The sequence below is a fragment of the Strix aluco genome, chromosome Z (genome assembly GCF_031877795.1).
Source record: "Strix aluco isolate bStrAlu1 chromosome Z, bStrAlu1.hap1, whole genome shotgun sequence".
NCBI lineage: Eukaryota > Metazoa > Chordata > Aves > Strigiformes > Strigidae > Strix > Strix aluco.
The window spans coordinates 17,506,636-17,524,403 of NC_133971.1; the positions used below are offsets into that span (position 1 = coordinate 17,506,636).

Here is a 17,768-nt window from a genome sequence, read left to right on the forward strand (position 1 = left end):
CACACCTTTGAAATTCTGTGCCCACCTTCATTTTGCAGGTGGGAAGTCTGAGCCAGCTGTCTTTCAAGAGGAAAGAAAGTAAAGTCTAAAGTAAAGGTAGAACTTGGCTTTCTCATAGAATTTAATAGAATAGAATCATAGAATAGTTTGGGTTGGAAGGGACTTTTAAAAGTCATCTAGTTCAACTCCTTCTCCACACCCCCCCCCCCCTGCAATGAGGGACATCTTCAGCTAGATCAGGTTGCTCAGAGCCCCATCCAGCCTGACCTTTAGTGTATCTACCACCTCTCTGGGCAACCTCTTCCAGTGTTTCACCACCCTCATTGTGAAAAATGTCTTCCTTACATCTAGTCTGAATCTATCCTCCTTCAGTTTAAAACTATTATCCCTTGTCCTATGGCAACAGGTCCTACTAAAAAGTTTGTCCCCATCTTTCTTGTAAGTCCCCTTTGAAAGGCCACAGTAAGGCCTCCCTGGAGCCTTTTCTTCTCCAGGCTGAATAACCCCAGCTCTCTCAGCCTTTCCTCATAGAAAGGGTGTTCCTTCCCTCTGATCATTTTTGTGGCCTCCTCTGGACCTGCACCAACAGGTCCATGTCTTTGCTGTGCTGAGGATCCCAGAGCTGGACGCAGTACTCAGGTGGGGTCTCATCAGAGCAGAGTAGAGGGACAAAATCACCACCCCTGACTTGCTGGCCATGCCTCTTTTGATTCAGCCCAGGATAATGGTTAACTTTCTGGGCTGTGAGTGCACATTTCCGGCTCATGTCCAATTTTTCATCTGCCAATACCTCCAAGCCCTTCTCAGCAGGGTTACTCTCAATCCCTTCATCCCCCAGCCTGTATTGATACCAGGGGTTGTCCTGACCCATGTACAGGACCTTGCACTTGACCTTGTTGAACCTCTTGAATTCACATGGGCCCACTTCTTGAGCTTGTCCAAGTCCCTCTGAATGACATCCTGTCCCTCTGAATGGTATCCTGTCCCTCAGGCATATCAACTGCCCCTCTCAGCTTGGTGTTGTCTGTATACTTGCTGAGGGTGCTCTTGATCCCACTGTCTATGTCATTGGTTAAGATATTAAACAGTACTGGTCCCAATACGGACCCCCAAGGGAGACCACTCATCACTGATCTCCATCTAGACATTGTGCTGTTGACCACTACCCTGTGGATGTGACCATTCAGCCAATTCATTTCATTGAAGCCTGTATTCAGCCAGGCCATATCGTCACTGGCCATACTGTACATCGTGGAAGGAGAGTGAACTACAGCATGTTATGTGAAGAGGGTGGACCCCTCTTCTTTGTATAAGCGCAGCTGATAGGGTGTCTAGGTTTTCTGCTGACTATGCTTATGACCTAGAAAAGCCTCTTGACCAAACGGAGATGCTGCTTTTGCCACTGTGTGGTGTGGCCTGCTTGTGCAGTTGTTTGCTACTTGGAGTGTGAAGCCCTGATGGAACTGAGCACACAGGGTAGGTGCCTTTGTTGTCTCTCCAGCTGTAGGTGCTTTAGCTTCACCTGCTTAGCAGGACTTAGGAAACCTGCTCTGGGTGAAGTCAGGGGATGGGAGGATGGGGATGGTGCTTTTCTGACAGGTGAAGTACTGTTCATTTTTCAGTACTGGGCTTAAGTGTACCAGGGAAGATGGAGAAGCAAGATGGAGTTTGTTGTCAGATTTCTGAATATTTATAGCCTTACTGATGAGAAAATGAGAGGTCCTTAGGGTAGCCAAGGGGTTTTGTAAGGCTACCACCATTCAAGCAAACCAACTGTGACCAAATTGGTGCTTTTATGTTTGATGGTTCAAGTATATCACTGAACTCATTTGACTGTTTCATTATTCAGTAGCTTGTCTCGTTTTCACTTGAGTTGTTGCTATGTTATTTCCTAACAACATATCTGAAATACAGATGAATAGGAATTGAGATGTGCTGCCCTGAAATTACAGAACTCAGATGTTAGAAAAACATTTCTTTTGGGTATCTATACCTATAATAGAGCTTGCTCTCACACAGACAGTTATGGAAATAAAAAAAGTACAGCACAATCCACATTGTGCAGGGGGAAACTCCATTTTCATCAGACAGGGTGGATGCTGGTATCTCCATTTAAAGCAGAGCCAGGTATGTCTGGTTAGTTGGCAAGACTAGAGAGTCTGAAGAGGGAAAGGACCTGGCAGGTACAAGTGATCTATAAGGATGCTCAGTGAACATTTAGAAAACCTTAACAGGTTTCTAATTTATTCTGGATTTTCAGAGGAAAAATCTGAAAGATTTGCCCTGGTATCAATACAGGCTGGGGGATGAGAGAGAGCAGCCCTGCTGAGAAAGGCTTGGAGGTGTTGGTGGATGAAAAATTGGGTATGAGCTGGCAGTGCACACTCACAGCCCAGAAAGTCAATCGTATCCTGGGCTGAATCAAAAGATACACAATGTGGTCTCACTGAACCGTAAGACAAGCAAAGGCCCAAAGTTTCTCACTGCAGTGAGAAAGGAGTGTGTTTTTAATGCCTGACTTCTTAAAGCTTTCAGAAATTTTTCCATTCCTGTCTTGCTGTTGTGTTAAATGCTCTGGGAAGACCAAAGCTTCTAGTGACAGCTTTCCTGGTGACATTTAGCATGCATTACACAACAGGCTTCTAAACTTAAACTAGGTTGTGTTTTTGTCTGAGAGAGCACACTGATATTGCATACAGGTCTTTGCATGTTTCTGCTGAATTGGGAAATAAGCTGGCAAGGTCCGTGTACTGCATCCAGCATTCTTTTCAGTGAATAGTCACAGTATTCAGGCTGGCCTGTGGTCACAGTCCTAAACAAAAAAGCTAAATGTGTCTGTGTTGGCAAGCTGCTACAATGGAAAAGGAGCTCAAAGCTGTGTAAAAAATGTTAAAGTTAAGTCCCACGAACTTCTAGTGAAAAGAGAGCATTGCTTTTAGGTTACTCCGTGAAAATAGCATCTCTACCATCAGCTTGAATGGTCCTTTCTGCATAAGCGGTCTTATAACTGTGTTTTATATTATAATTTAAAACCATTGAGATTTGGAAAAAAAAAAAAGTCTTTTTCTCCGATCTGTGACTACTTAGCCTGTGGGCATTTCCTCAAAGCTGTTGTCTTCTAATTGTCATATGGATCTCTTCACTGAATGCAAAGATGATCCTGCTTGCAGGATAGAGGACTACTTCAGAAGTGTCTGAAAAAGCCCCTAAAAGGTAGAGGCACCATAAGATTAAGCTTCTATTTTGGCTTCTGTCATGTCAGGCACATGCCGTGGAAGAACAGTAAGAGAGGGGGAAATAATCTACTTTGACCAAAATAAAACTTTGTTTTGATAGTTAGACAGACTTGGCCTCATTTGTCTTGGTGCTGATGTGCCCTTTTAAGTCTCACTGATTCATTGTTTGAAAGTAGAGACTGTTATTGCTGTCTTGCGTAACAGCTTTGAAGCTTTGTTTTACTCCCTGGCTTTGCTAGGTTTCTTGTTTGTTTTGCTCTGTCCATCTACAGGCAGTTGTCCTTCCTCCTTCTGTCTTAAGTATGCTGCAGTAGCTATGCCTCCTGCACTGGGCATCCTTGCCATTGTGTGCATGGGTGTACTTCTATGAAACGAATTTGAGCAAGCTGATTCCTCCATGTTCAGCTCTTCTGTACCTGTCTTCCTTCCCCAAGTGCTCGTAACCAGCCTCTTCATAAACCAGTGCTACTGTTTCATGACTGCAAGCCCTGGCAGAACCGAGGTGGAAGCTAAGACATCTCTATGAGTGCTGGGAAACAAAATGGGAATTTTGGAAGCCTTTCCAGGTCCTGGACCAAAGCAGTTTGGTTTGGAGATCCCCAGAAGGCAGAGGGCCCTGCTGTGTTTCAGGGTAACCCTGGGGAAAGTGGCTGGACTGAACAAGTGTTTGCTTCCCCTTCTGTAGTCTTGTTTTTCTGAGCATCTTAGCAGAAGACAGGTATAAGTGAGGATACTGCTCATGGAAGGTTCCCTCTGAAACTGAAAGCTGGCATTCACAATGTGTGAAATGCTAAAATAAAACTACAGTGACTGCAGGCCTGGATTTTGGTGGCAGACAAAAGCGATAGAGGGAAGTAATGAACTTGAACAAGGTCACAGGTGGATTCATGGCAGCAGTGTCTTAGGGCTTATGCTACTCAACTCAATAACAGCCCACCACCCTCTTACAAGGGCCAGTAGTGAGCTGAGAATTCAGGTTGGACATCATCTGCTGAGGATTGCATAAGAAACTTTTAATCTACCATTTTATTGCCTGGGGTCAATGAATGTAAAGTGATGTGCATGAAGTGAGGAAAAATGCTCTTACAAGTCCATGAACCTTGAGTCAGCTTTTACAGATCAGGCAACAAATGAAGTTAGAGTTGTAATGATGCATCTAGGGAAATACATGCCCAGTGTGTAATTGTCAAAAAAAGGCAGAATGAATGCTAGAGAGTATTAGGAAAGGAATGGGGAAGAGTGGCACAAAAGCCACCTCTGTGCCATGATATAAACTCAGTGTGCATGGACTGTCTGTGCAGTGACTGAGCTGCTGGCAAGCCCATAGGAGTTTCATGCAGCATTAGATTGTCAAGAAGGCATTTTCTTTTTATTTTTTTAATCCCCTTTGTAATTCTTTAATGTAGTCCATGTAAATTTATAGGTTTTTTTGTAGAGGATTGTAGAGAGTTTTCATTTATGTAATACTCCTACATATATCAGGCCATCCAGTCCAGTAAGCTCTCCAAGACAGGGACTTCTTCCAAGTCTTACATTTAACAAGATGCCCCCGAGAATTACTGCTTTTCATTTAGTTTTATTTATATTCACATTAATGAGCTGAGTATGTTCTTTAATGCATTGCACTTAAATTTTTCCAGAAATGAAAAATTTATTGTGCAGTCATAGCTGGGAAAACAATTCTGAGTCACTAGACCATTACTGGCTGAGCTAATGGTTTGGTCTAAAAACAAGAAGCAGCTCTTTAGTCAACTATGTCATTCAGTAATCTATAACCTTTGTTAAAGATTAGAAGAAACTTTGGCAGGCAGTTGCTGGGAGTTAAAATTTGTACAGGTGAGCAAAATGGAAGTGAGTGAGTTACAGCACTCACTGATACCGCCGAACAAAATGAGATTATTATTTGCCAAGTCATCCAGGCAATATTGAGGAGTTGTGGTGTTGTCACTCCATGTCAGGGTATGAAGTCTTCCCAGCGCTGGCTGTGTGACAGGCAGTTGGCCAAAACATGGTGGTGTTTCTTGGGTGTTACAGAAGTTTGCTGTGGGTCTGCCATGTGCCAGTGATCTGCTTGGCCGCAGGAACTTGCCCCTGTCTTTGGGTGCAGGAGCTCTCTCTTTCTGAGAGTCCTCAGTGTGACCTGTGGCAATGAGAAGGGTGATGGCTCCTGTGTTACTATCAGACCATGTCCTGCAAAACCCATGGGTTGTGGCACCCTGCAGTGAAGACAACAGGAGGGAATTGTTGGAAGATGGAGAGAGTGTTACTGCTGCTTGTGGTACTGGTGCAAGTTAACTGAGATGTAAGAACCAGAGACAGAGGGGCAGGGGTCAACTGACAGGACAACAAATCCAGACAACAGAGGGTTGGAGGAGGAACCACCATTTACTTTGCAGGTCCTTTTGTTATGCTCAAAATTAGTGCTCACTGAAATAAGAGAAGTTCTCTTGGATTAAGAAGGCACATGTGAATAGGACCACAGTGAGTCATTTAAACTGGTCACACTTCCAGGAGAGGATCAAATCCACTTTGCTCTTTGTGTTGACATCCTTGGTTCTCCTTGGAGAGCAATTTGGTAGCTCTGCTTTTAAAAGTGTTTAGCAAATGTAAAATTAGATTTATAAATAAAAAGTTAAAATAAAAAGACTAACATGTTAAAATACAAATTTACAAATTTATGTTTGAAAAACAGTAAAACTGAATCGTGGTTTCTCCTCAAAGAGGAAACAAAAGTAATTTTCAACACCTTTTAGGTTTTTGCTAAGGACTGTGTGGTCTTCTTAAAAGTGGAAGAAGATTTTTTTGTTAAATTTGATATTTCATAAGTGATTCTCACCCAGCCATTGTTTGCATGGGGCACTGATACGTTGCTAGAGTCTGTACAGGGTATAGTCCACCTTTCTCTTCTTTTCACTTTTGGGATCTGCTTTCAAGTCTGCCTTGAGGGCAGAGAGAAAAAGGGTTATAGGGAAAGAAGTGTGGCATATTGGAGGGTGTGAATAGCCCTTGCTTTGCTACCAAGTGTCACACAGCTCATGAGTTACAGTAATACACAGCTTTTATCTCCTGCCTTCCTAGGGAGGGCTGGGGAGAGATGTTTTCTGTTACCTTTTAAGTGTATGTTTGGAGAGCTACTGGCTGTATGTTCACTGGGTGTTGCCATACGCTCGCCTTGCCTTTTCCTTTATTAAATCACCAAGTCAGGCAAAATGTGATAAGGAAAGTGGCCCTGGGAAGGTTTATGAGCAGAGACTGCTGTAAAGCCACGTCTCATGCTTAATGTGGACAGGGAGCAGTCCTGTGGTGCCTGATGGCCACCTGGCTTCTTGCTGTGCATTGGGAATATCTAATTTTTCATATGAATGAAGTCACTGATTATTGAATAGAGGAGGGGAGCAAGGGAAAGTTGTCAAACATGGTTGCTGTAGCCTGACTGTACAGTTAGGTGCTCAGAGAGACCACGTAAAGTCCCCCAAACCTGCAAGTAAATGATTTTGTGGATTCTGTCAAGGTCTCTTGAAATCACGTCCGTTCATCTTCCCTCAGTGTTGTATACCTTCGTGCAGCTTGAACGTGGATATAGCTGCCTTGTGTTCAAAGTCCAGTTTGAAGGTTGCAGGCAATGTTTTCTTCAGACATACCTCAAGTGTTTGTCTCTTCCTTCATCCATGCTGTTAGGTACTTTTGGCAGTGCTTAAAACGCTTAGCTGAAGGATGTACTGAGTGCTCCAGCCTCTCAAGCCTGTCTGAAACCATCAGTTTTGTATACAGTATCAGAAAGCTGCAGTTGAAATTGCTTTGTTTTTACTTAGGCAATCCATAGATGTCTGCTGATAGCACATCACTGAGTTTGTATGTTTGAAGAAATTGTCTTCCTATAAATAAAGAGCCTGTCCTCATCCTTTGCCTTTAAATGCTTTTTCCTCAAAATTTTCCATTTCATCTCCTGAAACGTCACACAGCGTCTTCTGGCTTCTCACCCCTTAAAAAACACCAAACTCCTCCTGTCTGTCAGAACTTCACACTTAATTGTGTTGCCCCTCTGGAACTACTGATACAAATTTAGGATTCCCACTCCCCCTCCCCTCCCCCCTCCAAAATATTGTTCATGCTTCAGTTTGGCTTGCTGCCATATTTTTTTCCTTTCTTTGGGGAATGTGGAAAACAAAAACAAAATGGTGACTTGTAAGAGTTAGCTCACCCCCTGAGGAATTTTGTGGGACAGGAAAAAGACACGTAGCCAGAATGCATCCTCCCTGCTGAATTTGAGGCATCTGACAAGCAGAGGAGGGGTGCGTGAGTACCTCCTGAAAAGTATGTGAAAATCTTTCATGGAGAATGTTACAATCTCTGTTTTGGGCACTGCTGATAGCCTGCTGTTTGTCTCCTGACATTCCTTAATTTGATTCTTTTCAAATACTTCAATGTTTCCCTTGAATTTTAGGAAATTCATTATTTTGCATGTTGTCTTTTTCTGTATGCACTCAGTCAAACAATTAAAACCTTTATGCACCTTCCTATTTTACTCCATGTCTGAGACCTTAATTCACCTTTTGATTTTACTGCTTGTATGAAGTTGCTGGCTTGAATTCTTCTTTTGTATATTTTTCGGTGCCATGAGATGTTTCCTCAGCTGAAACATGAGGTGCTGTCTTTATGCTTGTCACTGAAAAGAGAAAATTGAGTGGTATTATGTAGTGACTTGAGTTGTCTGAATAAATGGAGAACATCGCTCAAGGTCCTTGCTCATGGGAGGAGCCTTACTTCTATCAGCTGGTTTGGAGACACCTCTGAGTTCTCCGAGTTGTTTGTGTAGGTCTTGGTTAACTTGTGTATTGAGTTATTGTGTGTGCACTTAAAGCTAGTAGCCACTTGGAGATACTGGTGTTGCAGACTTCAGTTGCCTGCTGCTTCTTGCAGATCATAAAATTTCTGAGAGCAATCTGCAGCACCTTACTCTGTTCTTTCCTTTGTAGTCTGCCTGCTTCTGAATGAGAAAAACAAGAAAAACAGTGCCATTTCACTGAATTTCATTAGTCACTGATGCTTTCTCCTCGACACGCTCTCACCCCTTTACAGAATTCTTGACAGCTGCATATTTATATTTGAAGCTTCATATTGTCACCTTTTGTGGGTTGACGCTGTGGGAACCTTTGTCACCATGCTTCTGACTGCAGAGGTCAGTCCCCCTCACCTAGCCAGGTTCAGCTGAGCTTTGAGCACCACCTGTGAGACAGTGAAGAGGCTACCTGAACAAAGGGCTGGGGCAAATGTCTTCCTGCTGTGGCAGGGCATATGTGGTGAATTTCAGATTAGCTGGTAGCTTTTCTTCTGCAGCCTCTGCAGATCTGCTCTTGTAGCAACCAGCTGACCCTCCTAAAAGTGTCAGTAGAAATGGTGCAGAGACCTGAGGAGAGAGTAGAGTACTTCTATCTACATCCATCTTGTGGTAACATACATAAGTTTGATAAGAATTCACCAGTTCTCTGTGTGGTTGTACCTGTTTTCTAGAGCAGGACTTACATCTTTAATCTGCCCGGATAATCACTTTTTTCTCTTTCGTCTCCTCTGTGCTGATGGGCTGTGTGCTCCTTCCACCATAGTAACCACCTCCAAATGTGCTGGGCATCTGCATTTTCAGCTCTGAGAATCTGCTTTATCATCCCTTCATTGGCTTGTTTCCACCCCTTATCTGTCCCACTTAGTCAGGAATGCTATCAACTTTTAAAGATGCATGTAACACTTCATAGCACCCAGCAGAAGGTTTGGATCAGCTCTCGCCCCACTTTCTTTCATCAGTGCAGTAATCACTCGGTGTTCAACTATTAGTGATGAGTAACATGTTTTTACGCAGTAGGGACTTGCAGTGCTGCTTCTTTTTCTGACTTGCAGACAAATGAAAAACAAATGTCTGGCCACTGCTTACATTAAGATGAGTACCAATGTGAAAAGGGTCATCTTTTTGTGCCACCAAAAGGAAAGGTTACTTTACATGGACTGGCAGTAAGCTGTGTAGAGAAGTGGACCGGATTTTAATGGCTTGAGTTGGCATGGGAGAAGTGGTGTTGTGAAATCAGAAATTGGTGAGCTAGAGAAAGGGTAGGAGAGGAAAATTGTTTGCTTTTGATGGCACTAGCACATACAGTCAGTAATGGCAGTGGGCTGCAGATGGGAAGCTTGAAGCACATGGGAGTTTTTTCAGTTACTGGTGAAATTTAGGAAGTGGTATAGTGTGCTTCTTAAAAGGAGGGATGTGCAAAAACCTCCTGTGTACAGCAGCAGTTGCCACTGGCCCAGCACTGGGAGAGGTCTGCTCTTCCATGCAAGAGGTCAGGGCCTGAGTATCTGTGTAAAGCTTCACACTTGAACTGGTAGAGGGTAATTCTGAGAGGAGGACTCTAAAGCTGTAGCTGCATGACTTGATTAGTTCCTAAATAATGTGAGGTGGTAGGAATGAAATAAAGAATCCCTTGTTTTCTTTGCACAGCTTAATATAATGTAAATCCATGGTAAGCTGTGGAAAATATCACCCCCATGAGAAATTATTTTTTCAAATGCCGTCTTGCTTGAAAGCATGCTTTGTGAAGCTCGGGTGGAATTCTAAACTTGTTGCTTCCACAGTAAAAGAAATAATTAGTTGCTCTTGACTTTCAAAGCTGCATGCAACTGGTGATCTTCAGTTTCTTCATCTGTTATGCTCAGTGTGTATCAATACTGTGTTTTCTCCTGTCACATGCACTAGCTTGTAGAATAATTACATTTCAAACATGTAGCTTTGGCTACATCAGAGAGCTATTTTGGACTTTAGACTGTTTAAAATATCTTTTGAAATTTAAGAGGTCATTTTGGTGCTTATGGACAGAGAGTGTGGGAGGGCATGACTTGCTGTAGGCCTGTAATGCATTGGGATAAACTCTCCTTCCTTTTCCATTGCCAATATCTTAGTAACAAAATGAGCTGGAATTCACGCACTGCAAGAGTGGGACATTCATGTACATTCTCAAACCTAGGGGAGAGCAAATGTGTTTAAAAAAGATGTGTTCCTAATTGTATTTGACTCCGTATTATTTTTTTGTTTGTTTTTCACAAAGTCCCTTGTTTGTGAAGACTTGTTCATGGTTCTTATTTTATTTCCATAGTTTGCAACTTCATGTCTCATGAAAAGTGCCTCAAGAATGTCAAGATACCATGCTCATGTATTGCTCCCAGCCTTGTAAGGGTGAGTAAGCACACACTGCCTTGTCTCTTTCTTGAGATAATAGCATAACTGTATCACTAATGAACGTGGTGTAGTATGGTGGTGGCTTGTTAATATCGTAATGCTTATATCAATTGTGTTAGTCATCACTGAAGCTTTTATAGCTGCTCAAAGGCAAAGTTACATTTCCTTTGAAAAGTCCCTGCTGTGGGCAGCTGTGGATTATCTGTCTTTGAAGCATAGTTATTTGCATTCTTTAAATATTACTAGATGTTTTTACGTGTGTGTCATTACCTGGAAGCCTCACAGTAATGGAGTGAGGTGACTGATTCATATTGGTGCACTCAGAAAACCATACCATACTAAAGAAGAACTCTGTACACCACCAAGTTTTTTAAATTGCATGTTAGTGGGAAAATGCTGAAGCTTCTCTGCCTAGTGAAGGGGCTGTTCGGCTTCTATTTATTGCTGTGTGTTAAGGATTTGCATGTTTACTGTGTCCAGAGAGTAAAGTCATTGCATCAAAAGCATGACATTTCAAAGTAGAAAAATCATAAGGTAGGACTTCAGTTGATAATAATAATTCAAATTTATTTATTTTGGTAATTAATAAAGTACTTGCTTTCAGATGCCCTGTGACTTTGTCTCCCACAAGACTTCATGCTTAAGAGGTTGCTTTTAAAGTTTGTGAAAGATAAATCAACTTTAAAGATGATAATAGGATGCAACTAAGGTATTAAGAAGCTAAATTGAGGTGAAAACAAAATATGTTATCCATTTGGGAAAGAATGGCAGAAAAGGAAAAAAAGGGAAGAAGGAGATGAGAAACTTTACTAGAGAAGTAGTAAGCACTACAAAAGCCTTAAGGAGCCATATGTAAAACTCAAATGAGACATGACTGTAAAATCAGAATCATGTGCATTACAGACCTCGCTGACTAAAACCCCATTTAGGGGAATGCATTGTGTAGACCCAGGAACCCGTGACAGGGAGCTGATTCCTGTCTTTGTATCCTAAAAAGCTTTACAAGTTCCTTTATGTTGTGGAAACCTATGTAGGTGGTGAGATGGGAAAGTTTAAATCAGTATGTAACTTGAGTTACAGGAATTGGATAGAGAGAAACTAGCTACTCATTTTTCTTCCATTTGCTTTGTCTAGATGATAATGCTGTTAGGCTTTGCTACATGCTTCCTCTTCCCCACATACTTTTAATCCTGAGTGGTATAATTTAGTTGGAAAAAGATGTCTGATACATAGAAAGTTGCCAGTGAAATAGTGAGAAATATTGTGCTAAGTCTTAGGACCAATGGTAGAGGGACATGTAGAGAGTGAGAAATGTTGTTACTGAGAATTGACATCATACTGTCAATTCAGTATGCTGGCGCTCAGTCATTGTAGCATGGTAAAAGTAACGATCAGTCAGATGATATAGGTATCTTTGCAAGGGCCTTGGAGGGGATGGTACAAATCCAACTGGGAAACATTCATTTGATTTATAGTGTCAGAGTTGTAAACATTTGTGACTGCTTCTTTTGTGAATTTGCTTTGAATTTAAGTCATTGTTCAAAATAGTATTTGTTCCTTTGCTTTTGCATGGTAAAAATCCTGCTTTTAAACTTCATAATGTTTCCACTTGCATCAGTCATGAATGTCAGTGTAGTCTTTTCGTTCTTTCCCCATTCTCTACCTGCCCCCACACATGAATTTTATCTAATTGTTTATTGTTTACATATAAAATCTAATTATCCTCCGTGGGCAGTAGAATTTGTTTTATCTGAGCGTTGTTGTCAGCCTTCAAAGCTGTTTGCAGTTCAGTGTTGCAGTATTTAGCTGGAAAGAGTGATTTGCTTTATCTGTGTTGAGCTATAGCGATTATGTTTCGAAAATACTGGATTGTGCTACTCTTTCTGGACAGTCTTGTCCTCCTTGATGTGGTCATCCAAGTTGCACTAATCGTAGTCTGATGTGCAAGTGAAGTCTGTCATATGGGAGACATTGTTTTGTGTGCAGACTCTATCAAAGTAAATATTGAACTTGGTATTTGCTTAAAAAACAGAGCAAAACCCAAATTATAATCATTTGTAAAATGTGTGGAAAGTTTATTTTCTTAATCTCCCTTCTCTCTTTTCACATTATTTATTATTTATTTATTATTAAAAGATCTGACATAGGAGGGAACACTGATAGTTCCTTCTAGTATATCAATATTCAGTGTATTACAGAAATGAGATTTTTTTTTTTAATCCCCTAGATTTCATCTAGAGAAAATTACAATTCTTAAATCTCATCAGAATATGTGTCACTTGATACTAAGTCAAACTATCAGAATAATTTTTCAGCAGGTGTTTCATGGAAACTTTTATTACTGAGAGTAAGGTTTCCTTCCCAGGGTCAAGTAAAGGCCCACAGAGTCACAAGCATGCCATGACTGCATCCAGCCTCAGATCATTCTTGATCAGTTCACTCTTAAGGGTGCCCTAAGAAATTTTTTGCACTATTGTTAATCATTATTGCCTGCATTTAGTATTCCACACTGGATCCAGGTCATGATGTTTCAAAACGAAACTTCATGGGTCAGTCTTCTGAAGAAGTTTGTCTTTAGGGTTTATAGGGGATATGATTTGTTTCGCCAGTAAGGTCTCAGCAACTTTTCCAAATTCAAACTCTCTCTCCCCTACATTCCCATCCATAAGTATTTGCCTACCCTGAGGTATGTGGTAAAAAAAAAAAAAAAAAAACACCAAACAAAAACCCACACTAAACCAAAAAACCACCCCCACCAAGACCCAACCAAAAAGCAAAAAAAAACCCCACCCCCCACCCCGAAAACAACCAACACCCAATAAAAAACAAAATAACAGTGAAAACAAAACCTCTGTGGGTGTGAAATGTGGAGTTCTGTTTTCTTTTGTTACATTGTAATTGAAGATGTATTATAAGCTTTTTACCCCATAGATTTGCCATAGTGTGTGTGTTTTCTGTATAACTGTTCTTTGAAAACTAAATAGAAATGTGAGTATATTAAAAGTGGGTTTAGTGAAGTTAGGCATTTGCTGTGCTGCTTTTTCCTCGTTGTGTTGGTGCATTGCTGTTTCTAACCATTTCCACTTCAAGAAGGGTTAATAGACTGTTCTTGAAACTTGTGTGCTTTTGTTCTGAAAGCCAGCTTGTCTAGAATGGAAAAAAGCTGGTTTAGGTCATCAGCTTCTCCTGAAGCTTTCTGTGCTAAAAATAAAACTTGGCTTTGTAGTTCAGAAGGTGGGTAACTGTTGCATTCGTGGGTTGTGATAGTTAACGGGAAGGTTGTGGTGCTCACAGAGGTCTATCCAGGCAGGTGGGTGTTGCCCTTGCCTGCTGACCTGAGTATCTCCTTCTGACTGCTGGATTCATTAGTGGTGGTTGGTTGGGTCAGTTCCTTGTGAACTGAAAGTAGAAGAGAAGGAAAAAAAAAGATACTTGAGTTAGGGTTAAGTCTCCCTAACCCCCCTTCTGATAACCTGTTATGTATTGGACATTTCATACACAACAGCAGCATCTCATTTTTTTTGCAGCTGAAGGAGTTCTCTACTTGGACACAGCCTCTTTTTTTGTTTACTTTCTCTTCCTACCTCTGTTCCCTTCCCAAGAAGCAATGGGAAGCTTCAACAAAGTATGAGAAAAAGACTATCAAGGTTTGGTTACTGCTTCATTTGCCTTGGAATAATAAATCCCCTAGTCTCATTGAGTTGTCAGAAGTATCTGATGGATTTTTGTGTGACTGCCTCAGAGAATTAGTTTTTTAAGGAATTTTGTTGCAGGTGGCTCATAGACATTTTAACAGCTGGGAGAGAGCTTGGCAAGCTGTGAAGGAGAATTTGATGGGGTTGGATTAGGTGGGAGTTCTGGGGAGTATAGGGGGAAAAAAAATCAGAATCCAGTTTTGGGAAGTCATTCCTTGGTGGTTGTGGCAGGTGTTGGAGGTTTTATATCAACATGGGTTAAAAAATGCTGCAGTGAATGCTTGCTGAACTTCTACTACTTCTCCCAGCTGTTGTGGTTTGAGCTCAGAGGGCTTAGCACCACACAGCTGCTCACTCCCTCCTTCCCCCCTGCGCTGGGAAGGAGAAAGTAAAGCAAAAGGCTCAGGAATCGAGATAAGGACAGAGAGGGATGATCCGTCCACTACAGTCATGGGCAGAAGACAGACTCATTAGGGGAAGAAAAAAAAGAACATAAATTTAATACAGACACTAACAATAACAGCACTTAACAGAGTCAGACCATAAGAAGCATTTCTGCATCTTGAAAACACCTTTACCCATCTCTCCCTTCTTTCCGGGCTCAGCTTTGGTCCTGATACCTGTATTTCCTTGCCCTCAGTGACACAGGGGGCAGGGAGTGGGGCGTGTGGTCAGTCCTACCCTTCTTCCACCTCAGGGGTATGGAAGGGGAACTTCTGGCATTCCTCCCATTCCAGCATGGTCCGCCTCTCACAGGATACAGTCCTCCACAAACTCTTTCCAACATGAGTCACTCCCCATGTGGGTCACCCCCCCATGTTGCACTCCTCCAAGTGCCAAACTACAACAGCAGGGCCTTCTTCCCATGGGGTCCTGGCCTTCTTTGAGTACAGTCACCTGGCACGGTGTGGGTGCCCCCACAGGCTGCAAATTGTCTTCTGCTCCACTGGTGACCTCCATGGGTGGCAGCAGGGTGACCCTGCCATCTCACCACGAGATACAGGGAGGCCTCTGCTCCAGCACACCTCCCCCCTTCTCCTCCTTTCTTCCACTGACTTTGGTGTTCACACAGATGTTTTCCTCACAACTGTTCTTACAATTCCAACTCCTCCTCTCAGGTTCCCCTTCTTAAATACGTTATCGCAGAGGTGCAGCTAATTGGCTCAGCCTTGGTGCAAAGGTGCGTCCAACTTGCAGCTGGGGGAACTTCAAGAAGCTTCTCACAGGGGGCCCCGCTGTGGCTCCCTCCCCTGCTACCAAAAACTCCTGCCACTCCCTCAAACCCAGAACACAGCAGACTGTCATAGAAGACAGGCTGAAATTCAGTGTTCATGAATAAGCTGTTTGGCATATTCTTGTTAGATCCCATCTTCAGATTACTGTGTATTTAGCATGCATCAGTCAAGGGACTCTTTATCCTGCTTCTCTTGTTGTATCTTTTTGATGGTGGTGGTGGAGTTAAATCTGTAACACGAACGCAACTTAACAAATACATACTTAATATTTTTCCTCTTTTATATATTACAAAAAGAAGTTTGGGAAAGTTCTTTCTTTTCACTCTTCTTGCCCTTTTAATTGTACATAATAAAGAGGCTTTTCACAGAGGTTTTTTCACAGGTTGTCCTAACAATGGTTGGACCCCAAGCTGATCTTTTTAGCAGGGCCTATTGTGATAGGGCAAGGAGTGATGGTTTTTAACTAAAGAGGGTAGATTCAGACTAAATGTAAGGAAGAAATTTTTTACAATGAGGGTGGTGAAACACTTTGCCCAGAAAGATGGTAGATGCCCATCTCAGGAAACATTCAAGGTCAGGTTGGATGGGGCTCTGAGCAACCTGATCTAGTTGAAGATGTCCCTGCTTAAGCAGGGTGGTTGGCCTAGATGGCCTTTGAAGGTCCCTTCCAACCCAAACTATTCTATGATTCTATGATTTTACCTGAGTGGTTGCTGGATAGTCTTGAGCACCTTCACCAAGAAGGTCCATCTCTGGTTCTTCAACACTTGACCCATACTGCGTTGTTTCAGCAAGGCAGTTGCTTGGCATGTAGCAGCCACATGGCATAATTTAGAAGTCAAATGAGGTGTAAAACTGCTTGCTGGTAATTTTGGCACTGCACCAAGGTTTCCTCCTTTTCCTCACCAAAGTGATAGTCCTTTAACTCTGGAGTTAAAGAGAAGGGATGGTACCCCCTAGTTCATAAACTCAGGAGAGTTGAAACATGATGCAAGCTGCCTGGTAGCCTGCGAACTCCCAGATAAGAACTGTAGCTGTATCGATTCTTCGGGTTCAGAAGTGGTATGGGATGTCACGGTGTTTGTTTCTTTTAACTCTTTATCTTGATAAAAGGAGATGGACTTTGATTTCCTCTGTAGCAGTAAAAGCAAGGAGTGACTGTCATTTGCATATCATTTTCTCTTTCCAGTACAAAAAATGCTAGCCGAAGCAATTCTTAATTGCAGTGGAAATACAAGTCTCATTTTCTAGTAGAAGTATCATATATTCCTGATTTGAAATGGTATGGAATTTACTGTATAGTTCCCATCACAAAGGGTCCTTGAGAGCTTATAGATAAGGCCTAATGTCCTGTTACAGAGATCTGTAGGATGGAGAAAAAAAGTTCCTGGATATGGTGAGGCTGTGTATGGATGTGTTTATTATTCCGATGCGTTAGACCCAATTAAAAGGTTGATAACCAAGTATTTGATTTTCTCATCTCTCCTGTCCTATGATACATTGAGACACCATTTAATTTGTATTCTTATCTGATTTCAGAACTTCCACATGCAATGTGTACTTAAAGTTGCTTTTTAACGCCAACTGATACATCAAGAGCTCAGAGGAAGAGTGTCAATTTGGACACAACTGATGAGTAATTGACAGGCATTGTCCCTAAAAGGAAAAAGTAGAAACAGAGTGCATTTAAGTGCATGCAGTGTATTTAAGTTGCAGAAATCTTTTGCTACTAAAGCAGAGAGGTTTCAGGCAAATTAAAGCACTCTTTGTAATTGCTGAGTAATAAGTAATTGAAAAGATGTCAATACTGGGAAAAGTTAAATCACAAAGTCAGAGAGGGTGTAGTCTAGACAATTAACCTGGACAGAATAATCATGGTGAATAATCATGGTGTTACTGTAAATTCCATCTCAAAAGAACCCTCTAAGACTTAGTTTGAAGTTTTAAAAGGCAGGCATTCTTTATTGCAGCACTGAATGCACGGATGCATGCCAAAACACAAAGGCACGCTTATTATATACAATAGAAGAAATAAATATTCATGTAATTTCCAAGAAGTACACACCTATTTCCAGAGAATCTAATGCATATGTTAATACATTGTGCAAGCTTACTAAAATTTGGGGAAGGGTCTCTGAGGGGCAAAATAATATTTAGACACAGGCCTAGGAAAAGTTTTCAGTGGGTTGTTCTTTTTTTAAGACTGCCCGAGGCAGCCGTTGTCACTTTGGCATTTGGTATATTTATATTTCTCTCGTTCCCTTTTCAGTCTTGGAAGTCTTTGGCTCAGGATTCAGGCTAAAAACTTTCTTCTGCCTGATCTGGTAGAAAAGCAGCTGCAGCTGGGTGAAGAATAGGCCTTCATGAAGCTGTATTTTTC

The 17,768-nt window shown here is 41.8% G+C and overlaps 1 protein-coding gene across 3 annotated transcripts in view; it reads left to right on the forward strand.

The window, feature by feature from the left end:
• DGKQ (diacylglycerol kinase theta) overlaps window positions 1-17,768 on the forward strand; it is a 97,609-nt gene that overhangs the window by 12,761 nt on the left and 67,080 nt on the right. For all 3 annotated transcript variants that reach the window (XR_012621583.1, XM_074812226.1, XM_074812228.1), the window contains exon 2: window positions 10,376-10,455. Coding sequence is in view for 2 of the 3 variants with exons in the window: in XM_074812226.1 (XP_074668327.1) it covers window positions 10,376-10,455 (80 nt within the window). In the remaining variant the exon portion in view is untranslated. The remainder of the gene's footprint in view (window positions 1-10,375; window positions 10,456-17,768) is intronic.